The sequence below is a fragment of the Tachypleus tridentatus genome, chromosome 12 (assembly GCF_004210375.1).
Source record: "Tachypleus tridentatus isolate NWPU-2018 chromosome 12, ASM421037v1, whole genome shotgun sequence".
NCBI classification, from domain to species: domain Eukaryota; kingdom Metazoa; phylum Arthropoda; class Merostomata; order Xiphosura; family Limulidae; genus Tachypleus; species Tachypleus tridentatus.
The window spans coordinates 65210252-65231715 of NC_134836.1; the positions used below are offsets into that span (position 1 = coordinate 65210252).

The window sequence follows — 21464 nt, forward strand, 5'->3', positions numbered from 1 at the left end:
AATATGATTTATCACTGCTTAATTTTATATTTATGAATATTATTCACTATTAATTTTAGGACTAAAACTTAATCCAATTTGAAAATTACAAGATATTATCAAGTGTTAATAAGCAAAGGTAGCCAACTGATCATCGGTACATTCTAATAATTATAGCTTCTTGTTTTCTGTATTAGTTATGAATATTACATAGTTCTAGTCAGTTTGCTAAAAAAAGTATATTCATTAACTCTTCACATCTGTGATAAATAACAGAACTTCTAGTACACCTAACAGTCTTATGTCAAACTATTATTAAAAAATACAAGTCTCTAAATTTAAATTGTGAAGCTTAATATGACAGAAAAGTTCAGGTGAACGTTCCATCTTGGGATTTTTATATATACACGAAAACAAATCAGCAGCTGGTCCTGCAAGGTCAAAACTAAATATAATGATGATAAGTGTGAATCATTATAACCAAAAGGGTATTTTAAGATGCAGATATTTAAATGTTAGCCCTAAAAATACACTGTGACTTTTAATTAACAGATTTCAAAACATTATTGCTACGAAAATTTTGAAGGCTATCTGTGCTAGATGTCCCTAATTTAAACTAGAGAGAGGCTTCATCACTGCCCACTATTAACTCTTGAGCTACTCTTTTACCAATGGATTGACTGTTACACTATAACGTTACACTAAGTGAAAGGCAAGCATATTTGGTGTGTCAAGAATTTAAATCTGCAACCTTCAGACTGTGATTCATACTGGACTATATAATTTAAGGATATATAAGTAAATGAAAAAGGTAAGCTATGCAAATTTCAGATTCTTACTTTGATTATGTTTAGCTCGTGTTTCTTAAAGAAAACTTTAGTAGTTCCTGTTAGTAAATCCTAACATGATAGAGAAAAGTTACATCTTACAACCTTTGTTACGTTACTTTTCACAATTTAGAAGTTAAAACTGATTGTCAAAATATAAAAGTGAACTAGAAACTAAATTTATTAAAATAGACTCTTCATCAAAGTGTTTAATTCATTTTTGTGTACAACATGGGAGGCGGTTGTGGCACGAGCACTTTGAATCACCCACAGCAGAAATCACAGCAAGAGTTTACTCATAATTTATGAAAGCTAATTTCTACTCAAAACTGAAATTTGTATCACCATTTATATATGATGGTATTTTGTGTAAAACTTTATTATAAGTAAACAATACAGAAGAAATTAGTACAAAAAATATCAAATTTAGAAATAAACATGTTCTTTATAGCATGAGATATTATAACGTTTATATTAGTTACTTTTAGCACCCTCCTAAAAAAGCTAACTACACTATTTTAATTATTATAAACTCATCACTAAATGTTATCATTTTAAATGCAAGGAAAAACATATAAGCATGATACATAAAAGAATTTCATATTTTATACAATTAATTGAAACAATTCAATTTTTTTCCAGATTATCTAATGACTCAGTTCATAATAAAGATATTTATTTTCAAAAAAGTATAAATTTAGCATATGAATTTTTTTGAGTAATTCTGGTACAGTAAATTATGCAGAAAGGAAATTAAATACAATAAATCTCAAATAGCAGTATTTCTACCAGGTTCCTTGACCAACTGGTAAATAAATCAATCTTGAACACTTTACATATTCCCTTCTTCTCTCATGGTTTGACTCTCTAACATTTAAATATTAGTGTATTACAGGATGGCTGATATGGGTATTAACACTTTTATTAATATAAAATATCAATTTCTGATCCATTAAATTTTATACAAGCCAATTCCAACTATTTGAAGAAACAAATCTCATCATAACTACTATTTAATCTCAGCACTTTAGAAAGTGGACCTGTCTTGAAGAAAACATTCACAGATAAAAAGTGGTCACATTATATGGTTATTTTTTCTGTCCAGTCTTCTTGAACCTACGTTTTTTTTTTTGAAATCGTTATAACTGTATGAATAGTGTATTTCAGTTTCTACTGCATACTAGTCTAATATTTACATAGGAAGCTTTAAAACATGCATATATGACGATACTGATTAATTCTTGTGAATTATTTAGCTAGATAAGCTATAAAACTATCTAAACAATAAATGTGTAACACAGGTGGTCATCCAATCCACCATTTCTCTCTGGGGCTTAATCTGAAAGAAGATTTGTGCATCTATACAGTAATTGTTTGTTTGAAGCTCTGTATTGAAGAAAGTATTAAAACCAGGTTTCTAGTACTGTAAGCCTGCAGATATAAAGAAATATAACAATTAAAGGTGTAATGCATATCACATGAAAGTTAGTGAATGCATTAGTTCTCTTTCTATTGTAAATGTAATATATGAAGGGCTTTAAATATAAAGTACAAGTGAAAACACCTATGATCTCAAACAGACAGTCATGCCATACAATGATTTTCGTGCACGTTACTGGTAAGGTAGAGTAGTGGATATTGTTATTCATCTTTGATGTAAACCTTTTCAGTTAAACTCACGTCCTTTCCAATAAAAAAAAAGTCCAACAGTTGCAGCTAAGTGACACTGACTATTTTCTCTCTAGTCTGTCACTTCAAAATAATGGATGGCTAATCCAAATAGTTCTCAAGCAGATTTTCACCAAATTAATAAATAGTCTAGTGTTTAACAACACATTCTGAACTTTTGCTTTACTTAAAAAGCAAAGGATATCTTAATCTGAAGTGACAAAAAACAAAACATTTTCAACAAATGTAATTTACATACAAATCATCCTATTTTTAATAATCTGATCAACCTGGTATTGGGAATAGTTTAACAAGATGTAGTCTAATGCAATATATAACCACATGGTGTTTGTGCTATACTAAAAAAAAATTTGTAAACTACTAAATTTATTTGAAAATTTTAATGTTACTGATGTTTAAAGTTTCCAAGTTTAGACTAAGAAAAGATTATTCACCATTACATAACTAAGATAAAAGCATCAAATGGAATAAGAAATACTTAAAATAAAGATAGTTGTAAATACAGACGTAAATGTAAGAGAAAAATCTAGAAAAATTGCATGAACAATTGTCATATTTACTATAAGGAAATTAATACATTATATTTATAAACAAAGTTATACCTACAAAACTGATATTAGCAAAGATGCAACTTTCTACCAAAGTACCAAAATGCATGTACATTTTATTTCTTAATTGCACAAAATACCTCCTCATACATTACAAATTTCATCCTGTTACTACTGTTCAACAGAACCAACTAATGAAAACTACAAAATCTTCATTTCTACTTAAATACAGAAGAAATTAATACAAAAAATATCAAATAAACATATTCTTTATAGCATTTATTATATTTGCATAACTTGTACTGTTCTTAGTGACGTCCATTAAATGATTACTATTTTGCTTCATTTATTATTACTATAAATTTACACAAGTAATGGAATGAATTAGCAGTAGTGGGCTTATGCCTGATAATGGGTCTAATAATGTCTATATCATAACAAAGAATAAAGTAAGTTACTTTCGGTGTCTCAATTTATTTATACACCAGCTTTAATCATTAGTCTCAAGTTTTATAGCTGTAAAAACTTTGATAACAACTGTCATGACAGACAAAACCTATTTACCGACTGAACCAAAAAACTGATAATTGTACACTATTAATCACATGAATAAATCATTTGATAAAACTCACTGTTTAATTGCACATATCCTGAAAAAACACAGAACCCCTGGGTGAAAAGCATGGGTTTTGTAACTGACCCCTCACTGTAAGTCCATCAGTTCAAGATACTTTTACCATTCAGGAGGAAACCCTTTCAATCTTCTAAATAATCTAAAAATAATTACATTATTACTTTTTAGTGCAACTGTTACATCTGTACTTGTCATCCCTAATTAAACAAGGAGAGACTAAAGGGAAGACACCTAGTCAACAACACCCACTGCCAAGTCTTAGGTTACTCTTTACCAACAAACAGTGCACCGATCTTCACAATACAAGTTCCCTACAGTCAGCAGGAGAGCAAGGTCAAAAGTTCTTATAAGATAGGATCTGTAGTTTTGTTTAGTCCTATTTCATAACTTTTGTAAGGATGGAGATTAGGAATTTTAATAAGAAGAAATATGTGGTTTCATTTCTAATTCAAAATTAAGGGCAACTGCCCAGTAAAAAACACGTGTTTATACTTTATTTGCACCATTTAATAACAACATTAAACCCTACTGTTAATATCCATTATACCAGTGGTTCCCAACCTTTCTTTGACCAAGACCCTAAAAAAATTTTAATATGTTCGCACCCCTCACAGTAATTATTTATTTAAGAATAAAGGTGAATGTGGCCAAAACAAATTTTATAATTAGTTTTAATGATATATAAACAAAAAACAAAATATTTGAAATGAAAAAATATTACAACAAACTAAAAGTTCCTACATGGCCTACAAAAAAATAAATTTTCATCAATGCATAAAATGATATTTCTTTGAATTTGAAATGTTCAAATATTCATAAGCCAATTTAAATTTAATGACTCTTTTGTTCCTGTTTATTTCTTACAAGTTTTCAAAGGCAGCAATTTTTGAATATATAGGACAGTACCCTTAATATAAACAAAAAAAACACTGAAATCTTGCACCCTGGGAACCAATGAATTAACACTAATGTTATTCAAATACAATGCCAGTGTTTTAATTTTAAAACTTACAATGTATTAAAAATCATGCATCAGATAATTCTCATATTTACACATGTATTTCAGAAAATTGTTATTACATTAACACCACAGGTGTTAATAATATTGTGTGGTGATTATAATTTTGGTAGGTATATTGATTTACTACAAGTAAGACCAACAAATAAATTTGGTTTAAGTTTCATACACATGTACAATTACATCCACAAATACTTGATTAAAACTTTATATATACAATTTAGTTTTTAGAGGACAAATCTATACAGTAAACAAAAGTATATTATGCAGAATTGAAACTTTATTTGTGTCAAGTAGAAATACTTTAAAACATCCATGAAAGGGGAGAACATGGATCCACTAATTGATTGATTAGTGCCATATGCCACTTTGAACACAGCTTCGGTTATGTCGCGGTTAACAGAGAGGCTGTAATTTAGTGGTTACGTGACAAAAAAGTTGCTACAATAAATAACAAAAAGAACCAGCCATATCTGGTTTTCAACAAATAAAATTTAGTATATTCTCTCATTTCTTTTCTGTGCTATAATTTTCACATAATGTTTACACACACCTGGACAAAAAGCAAAATCAACAAGCAAAAGTAAATATACCCCACAATTAAAAAATCATGAAACCATATGAGGCCGCAAACTATATATTCCCAACATCAGCAGAAAAATAACCAACATCTGGCAAAACTAGCAACAAAATATGACACCAGTTAATACCAAATTTATTCAAAAACCAGGCACATAACTAAGGTCTATACTATATAAAATCTAAACTGACAAACACAACACCAACATTATTTATAATATACAATGTGATTACTGCCATGACTTCTATATTGAAGAAACAAGTAGAAAAATGGAAACCAGATTCAACTAACATAAAAAGTTACCTTCACATTTTAAATACTGCAAATCAAATAAACACAACATAAGCATAGAAAACATCCAAATTCTGAAGGAAAAAAAACATAAACAAATACAAAATTAAAGAAGCCTTCTTATACAACAACTCAGCAAAATAAACCAATACAAAGGAACACCTTTATATCTATATTAATAAATATAATCAAACATTTAAGCACACCCTCTACACTCAGTTACACAACATGTGGTCAGCTACTGGTCAGGTAGAAACATTGTTTGCTCCTCTCAGCACTTTCTCTACCCATACCATCTGTTTTCAATAAATAATTTTCTCTACAAGTATCGTTATCACGGAATAAGTGATTTGGATTCTCTACCAATCCATTTCCTACTTAGTTGCTCTACATGTATATCAAAGGTCCACTGATGTCAATACATGAGGAAAATACAAAAGGGGAAGAGCTGGTTTCCTTCTCAAACTACAGAATACCTTGAAAAATTCACATGTGCTCATCTAGCTGAATTTTTTTTCTTCTAATTTCCTATGACATATCACTTGATAAATCAGCAATTGCTGTAATTAAAAGTCTGTTAGATCTCCTGTAAAAAAATTTAGCTGCATGCAACTTTTTATGATTTAGCTAAAAATAACCCTACTTCAGACCACACTTTGACCATGTTACCAGTTATTCAGCCTTTTCAGATTTTTACCATATATTCTTACATCTATGAATATGATCTACAAAAAAAAATAGAACAGAACCTACCATCAGAGGTCCCCCCCACCATGTACAGGGATCTACAATGACAGCCATCTTAGTGGAAAAAGTATACTTTATTTCATGTTTTTCCATAGGTAATTGTGGCATAACTGATTAGGCAATTAAATACTGATGATAGAGTAAGTTCCGTAACAGGTTTTCCTTAATCGATTTTTTCAAAAAGTAAACCTTCAACTTCTTTACAGACTTCCTAAAGTATGTGGTAACATCAAAACAGTTTACATAAAACTTACCATCACGTCCAACTTGTTTGTCAGGATTCTTAATGGCTCGTGAGACGTGTCCATCTTCACCATACTTGAAGCAACCAGATTTATTTCTCATGTCCCCACCTACATTAGGACAGTCTCTTGACATGTGTCCATCTTCACCGCACTTAAATAATCCTGTTAAGATGGTTAAAGGAATATTATGTAACTATATGCATGTATTGTCACCTTAACTGAAAATAAATTAAAACTTAACACAGAATTTAATAGCAATATAATGTTATATATTTTTCATGTTAATTTAAAAAATTTGTAATAATCTATATTAGTGTTCTAAGTTGAAAGGATTAGTTACATTTGATAGATTCTCAAACTAAGGAATCATGTTCAAGCAGAAATTTAAATTCTGACAAAGTAACAGGATGCAGAAACTAAAACCATGTTCAAAACAACTTACAAAAACTTTCCCCCAGAAAAATTATATGTAGAAAACGAGGCACAGTGAAACCCATAATAAAGATTATATTGATCTCTAATTCTGTGTAAAAACATCAAAGTCATGTATAGCCATCTCCAATTCTTAATTAGTATACTAGAGGAAATGAAGCTACTTCAATATCACTCATGTCTATCCAGAGTGACATGTAACACTCATGTTTTATGGCAACAGGTTACAAGTTATAAAATCTAAAATTAATAGTTTTAACATTCTAAAGTCTGAACAACATTCAGCCTAATCAAATAAGAATACTGATTCTAATCTATCCAACCTGCAAGAGCTAAGTCATAAGAATAAATAAGCTAATAACAGTTTCTTCATTAATATTATAAATATAATCTAATATGAAATTGTTTTGGTCTCAGATTCTTTATACAGGTAGTTCACTACTGCCCATGTTTCACACCAACTACTGTAAACTGCAAAACTGTAAAACAAATGCAACCATGAAGAAAACTTTTTATGGCTTTAGTTTCTTTCAGACGGTAGTTCACTAATGCCAGTTGTTACATGTAGTATTATACTCTGTGATATCAAACTGGTGCATGTTTAATGATTCTTGTGAACAACAAACAGCTTTTCTGAATCAGTATGAGAAGAATTTACACTTGGGAGACCTGGGGATGTATCAAGATCCTCATCAGATACCTGCCAGTTGCTTACTGGTAGGGCCCTGCATGGCCAGGATGCTAAGGCATGCAACCGTCCAAGATCACGCCAACATGCTCAAGCCCCTCCCAGCCGTATGGGCGTTATAATGTGACAATCAATTCCACTGTCGTTGGTAGCCCAAGAGTTGGCAGGGTGGTGATGACTAGCTGCCTCCCTCTCTTCTTACACTGCTAAATTAGGGACTGCTAGCACAGATAGCCTCGAGTAGCTTTGTGCTAAATTCCAAACAATCTTTTACTGGAGACAGTGATGAGACTATTTTAACTCTGCAAAACAAGAAGTTGGTAGACATCTTCTTGGCACTGGCTGGTCTTTTCCATGACAGTCCATGGAATGGTACATGTTCAACCAAAACTTGATAAATGTAACACCAAGAATTCCCTGGCAACCTTGAATCAACTTGACAGTGAGACTGTCAAATCACAAACAGCAAGTCCAACATGTGGAAACAAAGTCCTTAAATTGGTAACCCTGATACTTGATGTAAGAAATAAGTGCAGAATTTTCACAGTAGATCATGTACAAATGATTCACAAAAAGAGATAAGAAATGAACAAATGATAAAGAAACTGCAGTGTCTGGAAAGGTGGAGATCCAGTTAGAGAGGGTAGGGAAACAAAGAGATGCTTAATGTGGTGTTGGCATGATGGTGTTAAGATAATATAGTTCCTTGAGATAATGTGAGCTACATGTTTTCCAAGTGTTTTGCCACCTGTTTGGTAGGCATATTAGTTAAACTTAGTTCAGAGGGCAATCAAAATGTTACAAAAAGGCAATTTAGAATAAACAAATGTAGTTTTGTGTTACAATCTGAAGTCATTATAGAAAGAAGAAAAAAGATAATTTTGATTTATTTTAATGTTTACAAGACTGATCATATTGAGAAACCTGATACAGAGTTTGGGTAGAATAATACAGTCTACTTTTACTGACTAAAATGTTTCAAATTTATGATGTTTAAATTTAAATTTCAGATGATTTAAGTGTTTTTAATCTACATGAAATTCACTTTGCACCCACAGTAGTCAATTTTCTGATTCCACATATTCACAGTGAAAGAGACTTCATTACAAATTATGCTTTTCTCAACAAATGATTTAATTATTATTCACAGTTGATGAAATTTTCATGAAGATACACAAAATGTATTAGAAATTATTGTGGTGAAACTAAAAAGAAAAATTAGTCACATACTTGGCTGATTCAACCAAGCCCATATTGAAAAGAAATTATGGTAATGGTTTGTCTCACCATTTTGGTTATGGGTTATATTCCCTGTCCCCAAACATGTTCATACTTTTACCCATTGGGATGTTGTAACATTAAAATCCATTACACTCTTTGTTGATAAAAAGAGTAGTTCAAGAGTGGGTAGACGGTGGTACTAACTAGCTGTCTCTTTAGTATGTCATTGCTAAATTAGGGATGGCTAATGTAGTTAGCCCTTAAGTTCCATTGGCCAAAATACAAAACTAACCAAGCATTAAAAATATTAAAACACTATATGTACAGAATATCACCTGACTAAAAATCACAAAGATTTAGAGCAAATAAAATCGAAAAAGCCCAAACATGTGTACTTACTACAAGTATTCCCTAGCTGAGGCAGAGGTTTGAAATTGTATGGCAAAAACCACTTATACTTCTTTTTAATTTTTTATCATCACACCTTGAATAATGAAATTCTGGTAACTAAAATAAATACAAAAATAATTTTTTTTAAACTGGTGTATGATTTTTAGAAATGCTGAACTCCTCAGAAATACATGCGAAATGTATAACAAATTTATCACAGCATAATTTATAACCAGTGGAAAATCTGTTAAAAATCTGATACTATTCTTCAAAAGAGAGAGAGAAAAAGGAAGAAAAATATAATAACACAATAATTTATGTTTGAAGCAAGACATACCCAATTTGTCATTGAGAAAATATCTTACTGTCTCTGGCTCTCTAATTAGCTAAATTTATCAATTATCTGTAAGATCATATAGGATGAATCATACTTTACTCAATCATTTCTATTCTAGATAACACTTAGTCTCAGAAAAATGTATTAGCAATTTGTAACGTTGAGCAAGTTGAAGTGTGGCAAGAGGTTCTTGCATTTTCATTGGTTGCTCTGAAGTTCCATATGATTGAAGGATATAAGATAAAAATTTAGAAGATTAATGACATTTTACATAACATTTCATAGTTTAAGGGGGAAGTTCAAAAGAGGAAATAACTGAAGAACAAATATTCAAATTCTCACACTAGGTATTTAAAGTTGTTTTAAATATTTTCTTATATTATTAAGAACTTAAAATTTATATAATATAAAAAGCTGCATTATCATCTATGGTTTGTTATCAAGTTTGTTCGTACATCATGGTAGTTAAGTGGTTTAATTATATTTTGAATGTAACTTACTGAAACATCATGACACGTCACTTTAACCAGCCCGTGTGCTAAGAGTTCATACATCCCAAGTGTCTTGTTTGGATCAAGAAAAATGTCAACCAATGTACTTTCAAAGTTTTCTTTAGACTGTACTCTGCCCTTAAATACAAAATGATTAGTGCTGCACTGCAAGTGATTCCAGTGCCAGCAGTAAGCCTAAAAACTGCAACAAAAGCCATCTCAGTAACAACAAAACTGGAAACCATCATGAAGTTTGACAAAAGCCAAACTTATAATAAATTCCAAAGCATTTATGTTCTCACCATCAACTACAGCAACTATCAACAAAGATAAAATTATCTAATAAGTTACTAAATCGGTATTGCCCTAAGATAATGGATAGCAAAGGCTTACTTAACAGATTTAAAAAAAAAAAAGCATAATTTACACAGCCTAAAGGCAGCAAGTGCTGACAAGGAAGCAACATCAATGTGCCAAACACTTTTAAAAGATATTTTGAACAAAGAGGATATATGACCCATCAAGTTTTCAACATTTGAGAGACTGATCTATATTGGAAAAAGACAGAACAGGTTTAAACAACAAAAACAATTTTTGAGGATTGGTTTACAACTTTTTTTCTGCTACAGAGATGTTTTCTATGGAAAATGCTTCCCATAAAGCACTAGTGGTTGATGAAAACTCACCAAATCACCCTAACAACCTAATTTACATATCAACAAACATTTCTGTGGAGTCTCTTACTCCAAACACCACCTTTGATCCAACAAATAAATCAATACGACATGGCCTCTTTAAAGCATATCACTTATGACAAATCTTCAGATAAATGATCAGGGGCAGTGGACAGCAACAGAAACACCTAGATCAATGGTTTCTGGAAACCATTCAACATCAAGAATGTAAAAACGTTACTACCTCACATATGAATACAGTTTGGAAAAAAAAACTGGCTAAAATGTGTGCATAATTTTCAACCTCTTGTTAAAAAAAATCACATCATTTGCACATCCGTTTGGATTTTAATGGAATTGAAGAGCAACTAATCAATGACTTACTGAAATCATACTATAAACAAATAACCAATGAAGAACTGATAAAACACTGACCAAAAATTGACTGCTTATGAATAGAAAGACGACTAAGAACCAGTACCACAATTGTTTTCAAAACATAAAAAAGCTGTCAAATTCATTTTTACTATTTTATCCAGACTAAAAATGACCAAAATTGTAATAATCAGAGTTCTAAACACTATTAAACATTTACCAGAATTCACTTTGGGAAAAGAAAAAAAAATCAAAGCATATTAATCTATATTAACAAATAACAGTTTTGTTAAACAACATTACAAGATTTTACAGACAGAGCTCATATGCTCACTCTAATGTTTCACAAATGATGTTTCCCTTATCACAAGGCAAACACCATATTTTTTCAACATTGATAGAAATCCAATAACCTTTTTGCCACCACAAGTAACAGTTTTACAGAATAATAAAGCTTTTTCAAATCTTTCACACATAATTTGTTGATTTATGCACAAAGCTAGCACTGATCTTAAGTAATTAATAAAAACAAATGTTATACTAATAATTATGCCACTAGCTTTAAACATTTCATATGAATTAACTCTTGAAATGAATACTTTTTTTTTTCTTAGAACCAGCAGTTTGTTAAATATATAATGAACTATTTAGAGTTGACAACTCAAGATAAGAAATATTTTGGTAATATAAGTCTGAAGAAAGACACATTAAAACACAACAATGAAAGATACAGCAAAATAATAACTTTACAAATAAGCAAAAACTTTGAAGACTTGCATTTATTACTTTAACTACATGAAATTAAAATAAATCTTGTAGTAACCACACACAAAATGTTAGTTTAATTAAATTTTAATTTCTTATAATAAATATTATGTTTCATCTGTTATTTTCTTATGTAAAACAAACACCTGAACCATCTTTTAACAATTCATCATGAATTAACACATATATAATGAAAAAACAAGATTTACTTGATGAACATGTTCTAGTTCCAACCATTCATCTTTCAAATTTGCTTCAAAGAGTTAGCTAATGTTTTCATGAGGGTCATTCTCTGATGACGGCTTGTGAGTTAAAACAAAGTCACGCGCATCTGTCGTCAAAGGAGAAGGTTCCTAGTTAATACAATTCCCAAATTTTATAATCCTAATTAGGTTTTCATTTCATCTAACCAAAATCATTATTGGTTTATCTAAATTATATTTTAGATACTCTAATAGTAATAGCACAATTATAATGATACATGCTAATACACGTATAATATGTGTTTGACCTCAGATAGGTTGGGCACTTGACTCGAATCTGAACATGCTTGCTCTTTCTGTTGTGAGGTTATTTTGATGTAAAAGTCTCCCACTATTCACTGGTAAAAGAGTAGCCCAAGAGTTGGCAGTGGGTGGTGGTGACTAGTCTTTCGCTGTTAATTTAGAAAAAGCTCAGCATCAGTAGTCTTTGTGTAGATTTGCACGAAATTACAAACAAAAAAAGTAAACCACATATAATATAAAAAATAATGAAAAATAATAAAAGCACTGAAGATATCAGATCAGCATCAGATGGTTGTTCAACTGAAAGACAGATTGAGGAATACACAAAAGTATCATTACATTGTTCAATAGATAATAAGAGTTTTGAATCTGTTTATTATTTATTACATAATGCATGCTTATTAGCACTTCTCCTGTTTTATCATTACAAAATAGTTAAATTGCTAACTTTTCTTTTACTTAAAAACATCAACAAATTTCTTGTATTTTAAAGTTCTAATGGTGAATGTAAAAAATCAAATCTTATTAACAATTTTAATGTACCACTGTCACATGAATTACATAGTTCAATAATTGAGGTATTAAATGGTGGAATAAAGTTGTCTTATATACACCTTAACTTAAGTTGGCTTGATTCTTTCTAGCATTTTATATACATATATATAGAAGACAAGTGTAATTTTGATATGATATTTTGTATATTTATTAATAATATAAGTATTTACTGTGCCCCTTCATGTATATAACGTGTTTATTGTTTTTTATCAAGGGAATTTAATGTACATATATTTTTTTATATCAATTAAATGCTTTTTTTCAAAATCATTAACTATTCTGTAATATTTAAAGAAGATTTTCTTTCAGAATTTTTTTCTTGAGGGAAAGAATTGTATTTGGTGAGGTCTGTGGTACAGAACATTCATGTGCTAAAGACACACTATGTCTATAAACATTTGTCTGGTTTTATATCTAAAGATATTTTTTACAAGTGTTTAAAATGGTCCTGTTTTAAGGGCCCCTTACCTTTTATTACAAAAGTTTTCATTTAGAAATAAAACCCTTAAATTTGGAAAGCATTTTTATTTGGGTGTGAGCTTTACATGTACAGAAATTACAAACTGACACTAGGATATTTCAGTTAACATGTTTATATACTCTTTTGAAGCCTATTAATAATTTTTTATAAATACAGATTCACTTTTGATAGGTGAAAAAAGATCAAGTGCCCAACCTATCTGACCATGTCAAACACATATTGTACGTGTATTAGTATGTATCATTATAATTGTGCTATTACTATTAGAGTATGTGAAACCTATTTTGTATGATTCCTAGAATTCATTGAGAATTCCCTACTATGAACAAGTAGAACTATGCCTAATATGAATAAAATTTCCTTTTGACTGATGCTGTATGTGTTGTCCACTATATGGTTTGGTTTAGCAATGCTTGATGCCCAACACATAGTTAGGTCATATGTTATTTTGGAAAGTTTTTGTAATGCAATCAGAGACAAATTTATGCAGTTACTGCCTGTATGACATATTTTTGCCACACCTTCTGCTAAAAAAAACAAAAAAATCTGATTTTGTGATACATGAAAGGGATCTAGTACAATGTTTCACTTCCATTATAATTATGTGAATAATTATAAGACTTGAATGTAGTAATCATATGAAGACAACAACCAAAATTTATTTAATTTTAATAAATATTCAACAAGTTTTTTAAACAATGTTTCAGTCATGGGCAACTGCTCTAAGTTTTTCTTTATGTGAATTGAATCATCATCAATTTTTTGTGTTCAGACAAAACTTTATTTTCTAATCATCTTTTAAAATTTTTAGTTTCTTGTACTTAACTAAAAATGTGTTTGACAATTGTTTTATAGAAATAGAACCATTTCTTTCTAACATAACATAATACGTAACACAATAGATTGAGACTGATCTGAGATAAATTATAATACAAAACAATCAACAATATAATTTCTCTAAAAATTAATTTTAAGGTAATAATGAATCACTGTCATATTGCAGCCACCATTAGCTTTACTTCTCTTTAATATCTTATTCTATATAATTAAAGCATGTTCTTTACAGGTATTATTACAGTATTAATAGTAATTTTCCTACAGTCAATGTATTTACCATTAGTGTTGCATCTTGTTCTTTGTCATAATAATAATAGTAATGATGTTAGCTTTCCAGCTACTTCTTACAGTTTGACTTTATTCATTACTTCCTGTACTTACACATTACATCAATTACATTTGTTCAGGATTTTGTTAGAGAATTTTAAAAACCCTATTAATTAGTCACTTTATTTTGCAACAGATTATGACTAGAAATTCAATAGTTTTCTAAATATTTAACAGTGCTTGTATAGTTTGTTTTTCTTGTGTTTTTTCCATTAGGGAAAGTTCAATCAGAATTTTACAAGCTGTGCAATGCACGTGGAAGGACAAGTCAGATCTAAACACTTTACTTCACCTTGGTTACACACCAGGTTTGAGGACAATTAGTTCACTAGTTTTGCAGTAATAAACAGACACAAATGTAAATATTTATTGTTTAAGGTAACATGCAATGAGAAATAAACACTGAAATGCCAATATTATAAAAACATCATCTACTTGTATCCAAGTAAGAATGGTCTTTCTCAAATGATATTAATAAACTAAGCTTAAGCAGCATATACCTTATTATTTTAATAGTTTACAAGCTATAACCTTGTAGAAATCAGGGAAATCCTATCAGAAATGGTTCATAAAAACAAGATAAGTACAGTTGTATTTATAGGTATGCCTAGTTGTCCAACCAACCATAGACTTGTCTAATTACAATGGATGTAGACAAAAAAAGCACCCATTGACTGTTTCAGCACAGCCCCACAACCATTTTGTGCTTGTGATAATTTTCTTGCTGTAATTTCTGAATTAGGTATATGCTCAAGAAATTTGATAAACTCAGTAAAAATTACAATACTTTCACATGAAAAAAAGCAGAACTTTTTGTTTTAAGTCTTAAGGTTTGACAAGCAATGTTTTCTCATCCCAAGATGCAAAGTAATTTTCGTTTTAAGTACTTCTGTAAGCAGTAAGCTCCAGGCTGATGTTCCTTTTGGTTGATTAGAAACAAAAATATAACGAGGTTTGAATTATGAGCTGTCTTATAGTCCTCGCATTTTATATTACTTTCAAATACATCAAGAAATAAATATGATTAAACTCTGTAGAATGGACAGCAACTGTACAAGTGTAGAGGACGATGTTTTGAAAGGAGGAAGACTTGAAACATCATCCTATGCACTTATTTCTCCACAACAGGCAGTTGCCATCCATTCTACAAAGTTTCATCATGAATACTCCTACACAATCTATCAAAGAAGAAATAAATAGTTTTATAACATTCTATGTATTACATACATAACTGCAATATGAAAAGTTGTGCACATCTAATGAATGCATAAGGAGTTACGCAACAATACCTGACCGAGTAAGAAAAGTCAGGTATAAACTAAGATACATTTCAGGCAGTATCAACAATCAACTGTTTATCTATCAACCAATGCCTCCACAGAGAGAAAACTGAGAAAGCTTAACTTTATTAGACTGAAAACAAATTCCACAAATGTCAATATTTAGCACAAAGTATAAGCTGCTCCGACCTTATACTACCGGTTACTAAAAAAAAATGTAAACCTAAAACCTTCTTTCAAATTTTAAAAAAATCTCAGAGTAAAAACAAGGATATATAAGTGACAAAGGATGTTATTCTGCTCTCTCACTATGGCTGAATCAAAGTGTCAAGTTTTTCCAGTACATTTGGAATATAACTAAATCACTTTATTACCAATGTATGTCAATGAACCTAACATAAAAAATCTATTTATAATTTAATTTTATATTATTGAGTTTCCACTTTTAATTTCAAAATATCTAAAACTTATCAATAGTTTTTCCATGTCACATTTTCAACATGAAAATTTTTCTAACTTCAATAATGGGTTTCTACACCTTCCAACCACATAAAACCAAAAAACATGCATTATCAAAAGCAATTATTTAAATTCTATGCTGAACCCACACACCCCTCTCCAATTTTTGAGTTAGTTTGCTAAGTTTACATGATTATAAACATATACAGTAGGAGGAGCAAATTATCCTGTACATGCAGTCATGTGAGAAAGTTAGAACACCCTATGAAAGCCTGTGTATTTTTGTAAACATTTTGGATATTTAGATATTTAATCTCAATTTTAACAATACTGAGAGATTATAGGAATATAACTAAACAATTAAAACTGAAGAAAAGACTATTCAAGATCTTCTGTAAATGTACTTCTACAAAATGCATATTCTAACTCAGGAAAAAAGCACACCTCCACATTTATTCCAACTTAAAATGACTCAACCACACACAGATGCACATGATTAGAAGATCACTACTCAGCATTTTGAATGAGACTTGCCCTATTTAAACCTCAGACATTTAGTTTGGTGTGCTCCTGACTGTTGAAGTGAGAGTGAGCAACATGGTGAGAGCAAAAAAGCTGTCTGAGGCATTGAGAAAGAAAATTGTAGCAGCTTATGAGTCTGGTAAGGGATTTAAAAGATCCCAAAGATTTTGAAATCAGCCATTTCACTGTCCAGAAAATAGTCGACAAGTGGAGGACTTTCAAAACAACTGCCAACATGCCCAGGTCTGGTCGTCTAAGCAAGTTCACCCGAGCAGCAGACCGCAAGATGCTAAAAGAGGTCTCCATACACCCTAAAATGTCATCACGGGATACCTGTAAAGCAGGCTCTGGCTACTGTTGATGTTGAAAGTGCATGCCTCTACAATCAGAAAGAGACTGCACAAGTTTAACTTACATGGAGTTGTGCAAGGAGGAAACCGTTGCTCTCTAAAAGAAACATCAAGGCCAGACTACAGATTACCTTCCTGTACCCGCGCTCTATGAAAATATCTAGATCAGCAAGACACAGTGAAGTGTATAAAATGAGCACAAGCTATTTTATTCTGTTGATTTTACTTCCCTGGAGGTTGTCTACCAGTTACACATTGAAGATTTCAAACAATTCAACAGTGAAATTTGTCACTGGTAGGCTCACACTTGAGATTATATTATCAGTCATTTGCAAGGTAAAATACTTATATAACAACAAGATCAATAAACACTGTAAAGTCAAAACAACGAGCATTTCAAAGAGAAATATCTTAAATATTCTTAACATAAGCAGAACAATTTGCACAGCACAGCACTTAGGAAAGGAACAGAGTCCCAACACCACACCCCAGACCACTCTGTACCATCTCCCTTCACAATGTTAAAGCTGTGGTTAGGGAAAAACAAAAACAATCACTGCAATAAAACCAGCATTATTAACAAAATAATATACTACACGGGGCCCGGCCTGGCCTTGCGTTTGACTCGTAATCTGAGAGTCACGGATTCAAATCCCCGTTGCCCCAAATATGCTTGCCCTTTCAGCCATGGGGATGTTATAATGTAACAGTCAATCCCACTATTTGTTGGTAAAAGAGTAGCCCAAACATTGGCAGTGGGTGGTGATGACTAGCTGCCCTCCCTCTAAATTAGGGAAGCTCTCATGTAGCTTTCTGCAAAATCCAAAAACAAATAATATACTAGACTTATAGAGATTTACAAGCCAAATATTAATACAACCACATTTTTGAACAACAACTGTTTATCAAAGTAAGAAACATAGCTAAACATACTGGAATAATTACAGGTCCTTTTGCCCCAACAAGAAAGTTTGTAAAGTTATGTGATCTCCATGATCAGCCTCCTCATCCTGTGTAATTAAGTTTAGTACTATCATAGATACAATGAAAATTACCATTCAAAAACTAAACTGTTAAGCATTTTATAGAAGAAATTTCATGTGCAACTGTTTCTCTTAACAGAGAAGTTTAGCCAATATATGAACCAAATGAAATAATCCAGATATGAATAATCATTCAAATTAAGTTAACCACTGATCTCACATAAGAGTAGTGCTTTCACTGAGATTTACTTTGAGTATGTAAGAGAATAATAATAATAATAATTAAAAGTCTGAGGACAACTGTCTCTTAATATACTGAAGTTAGCAATTCTTACATTCTTGGTCTGTAAAATAAATATGCATAGTCTCACAAGTAGCGGTGATTATACCATCCAAAACAACTACCCTTCATGAAGATGTTACTCTCTTACAATGATATTAAAGATACCTTCAAGGTACAATGCATTCAAAGCTGATTATTATTACAAACCTTCTTGGATTAGAGAAATTTCACACTTTTTCTCTTTTAATGGAGATTTTCACTTAAAACCAGTTTCTACTTAATAAAAATGCAGAAAAATCTGTGTTTTGTAATATTAATCTAAATATTTTAGCATAAATCAGTTGAAAGGTATAACAGATCTTTTTGAATATATTTTTTATTAAAGGGTAAAAATGACCATCAACACTAAACTAAAAAAACAGTTCAATATACCAATAAAGAAATGTATAAAACTTGATTAAAAAGATGGCCCTCTTCTGCAATGTAATTAAATTTAATTTGGGTGGTAATTAGGTAGGCTAGAAAAGGATGTCACAATTTCCAGTATAATGGGTACAGCCAAAAATCTTGATTTATTAACATCAAAAATAAAATTCACTGCCCAAAGAACTTGTTTATTAATAGTAAGCAGCTATGAAGATACAGAGTTTAGAAGGTTGGCTGAACTGTCCCTCTTCCATAAAATAGTAGAATTATTCATATTAACCTAAACACCTTATAGTGACTAACAAGCTTAAACAAGCCTTATTTGACAATATCAGTCAACAGAATGCAAGATATCCATGGAGAAGACACCTTTATAAAATTAAGAACCAGATAATGTATTCACTATCATGTGTTGTGTGGAATTTTGTAAGGAGGAAGAAGGTACAGAATTTACTCCATAAGCCTGGATATTATAGCAAATTCAGCCACACTGGTGAGTAATTCAGATGTCACAAGAGGTTTAAATTTCTATATTAAATTTTAAAAAAGGGTGTACTGGAAAGCTTGATTCACGTTTTACACCCACTAAATATCTTCCTTACAAAAATTTTACAATTATCTGTATCTAACTTAGGTAATGATTATACAACACATACTTACTAAACAAATAATAAAAGGATATATATAGAACATGGTAAGACCCATTACTACCACAGTCAAATCCTATAATATTAAGAATGTTGTCTTAAAGGTCTCTAAAACATTGATCAGAAACTTTTGGGCTACTGTTTTACCAATGATTAATGGGAATGACCATCACATTAAAATACCTCATGGCTTAAAGATCAAGCATATTCAGTGACCGATTGCAAGAGGGGTACTATAACCATAGGGCTAAGTTTTATGTTTGAGAAAAGCAAATCCATAATATGTCATGAATGAAATACAAGTTCAAAAGTAAATAAAGCTTTTTACATTAATATAAAAGTAGCTAACTTAGTAGTGAAAAAATAAAACAAACATGTAATACATAACTTTAAAAACTCCAAATAACTTCAATACTTTCATCACTAAATACAGGAACAATTTTTATTCTAGAACATGTATATGTAACGCAGTTATTTCCATATATACAACAGCAAAAACTGAACAGCAAGTTTCTTTGTACAACCTTTCATAAAAACTATGTCATGTTTCTTGCTATTCAGAAATGTCCATTTTACTTAAGAAGTTTTTAAAATAAATTTTTCATGCATGATAAGTTCAATCTTTACCTTTATCAGAGCAAGTATAGATCAAATTCAACTAGACGTTGTTGAGAAAGTTTCTCAAATATGTGAAATGGAATAATATAAAACTGAATTAGCTCTTACAAGCAAAATGAGTTTTTTTTTCATACTTTGAAATGTATTGAAGTTCAAAAGATACTAACAGTATATGTTTTTAGGCTATTGAAAGTCATTTTTAGACTACTTAGTGGTACCTCAAATATAAGTTACATACAATTATATTTCATACTTATGCTTTAAAACATTCATAGTGAACTACAAAAATAAATCACACCATTCAGTTCTTGATCAGGCACAAGTTCCATCTGAGAACCTGTCTCTTTCACTCTTCTCTGCATTTTCATTATCATCTGATTGTTCATTTATACCTCCAGCCACATCATTATATTCCACCTTGAATAAATTTCAAAGAAAATTAATGGAAAATAAAAATTATTTATGATTAAATTATACATTTCATTTTACATTGCACATAATAATATTCAAAACCAATAAATTACAAGCAAACACTGAAGTTGAAACAACAAAATCTAGCTTTAATAAATTTAAATTAACTGTCAAATCAATAAAATTCCCTAATTTATGAAATGCCTCTGCTTATTTTGGAGCAAAGCTATACTGAATATTCACAACCTTAGATTCATGACTACCAAAAAATAGCTTGTCATTGTCTCATAAACTTTTACTGTACTTCTAAACTTTTGTTTTATGGAACAATTTGTAAAAAAGAAAATGATAATTATAATTACAGGCAATGAAACTCACAGTTTCTAGCAAAAAAAATATTTTTCAAACAAAGAGTAATAAATACCTTGAATCTACAAATTACAGAAATGTAGCCTCATGAGGTTAACCTAATCTCACTCAAATTATATATTTTCTTATTATCTCAGCTCAATAAAACTGTAATGTCACCTGGTGCACCTGCTGTTCTGAAAAGAAAAAAAAATAAAAGTCTGGAAGTGAGGGAATGGGATGGAAGAAAGTCTGATAAACTTTTGTGAATTTCTGTTTAATGCTTGAATGAAGTTGTTGGAGAGGTTCACAAGGATGATGGCGTTGTAGAATGTCCAAAGGAAAATTTTTCCTCCCACTAGGAAACAACAGGATAGAAAAATAAATATATGAGATCATACTCAGATACAGAATGCTCAATGATAAATATCATCAAAACGAGCACAATTTTTTTTGCTTCTCAAATAATGCAAATTAACCTTCAACATGCTATTTTTTAA

The 21464-nt window shown here is 30.6% G+C and overlaps 1 protein-coding gene across 26 annotated transcripts in view; it reads right to left on the bottom strand.

The window, feature by feature from the left end:
- The window catches only part of LOC143233433 (uncharacterized), a 125614-nt gene that overhangs the window by 92196 nt on the left and 11954 nt on the right, over positions 1–21464 (bottom strand). For 13 of the 26 annotated variants that reach the window (XR_013018143.1, XR_013018142.1, XM_076469671.1 and 10 more), the window contains exons 1-4: positions 12141–12215; positions 10127–10255; positions 9299–9406; positions 6568–6720 (exon numbers count right to left, since the gene is read on the bottom strand). Coding sequence is in view for 2 of the 26 variants with exons in the window: in XM_076469675.1 (XP_076325790.1) it covers positions 3800–3816; positions 6568–6720; positions 12141–12168 (198 nt within the window). In the remaining 24 variants the exon portion in view is untranslated. Of the gene's footprint in view, positions 1–3675; positions 3817–6048; positions 6127–6567; positions 6721–9298; positions 9407–10126; positions 10256–12140; positions 12216–20503; positions 20623–21040; positions 21323–21464 lie in introns of those variants that run through there. The other 13 variants (XM_076469672.1, XM_076469659.1, XM_076469657.1 and 10 more) reach the window with 11 other exon arrangements.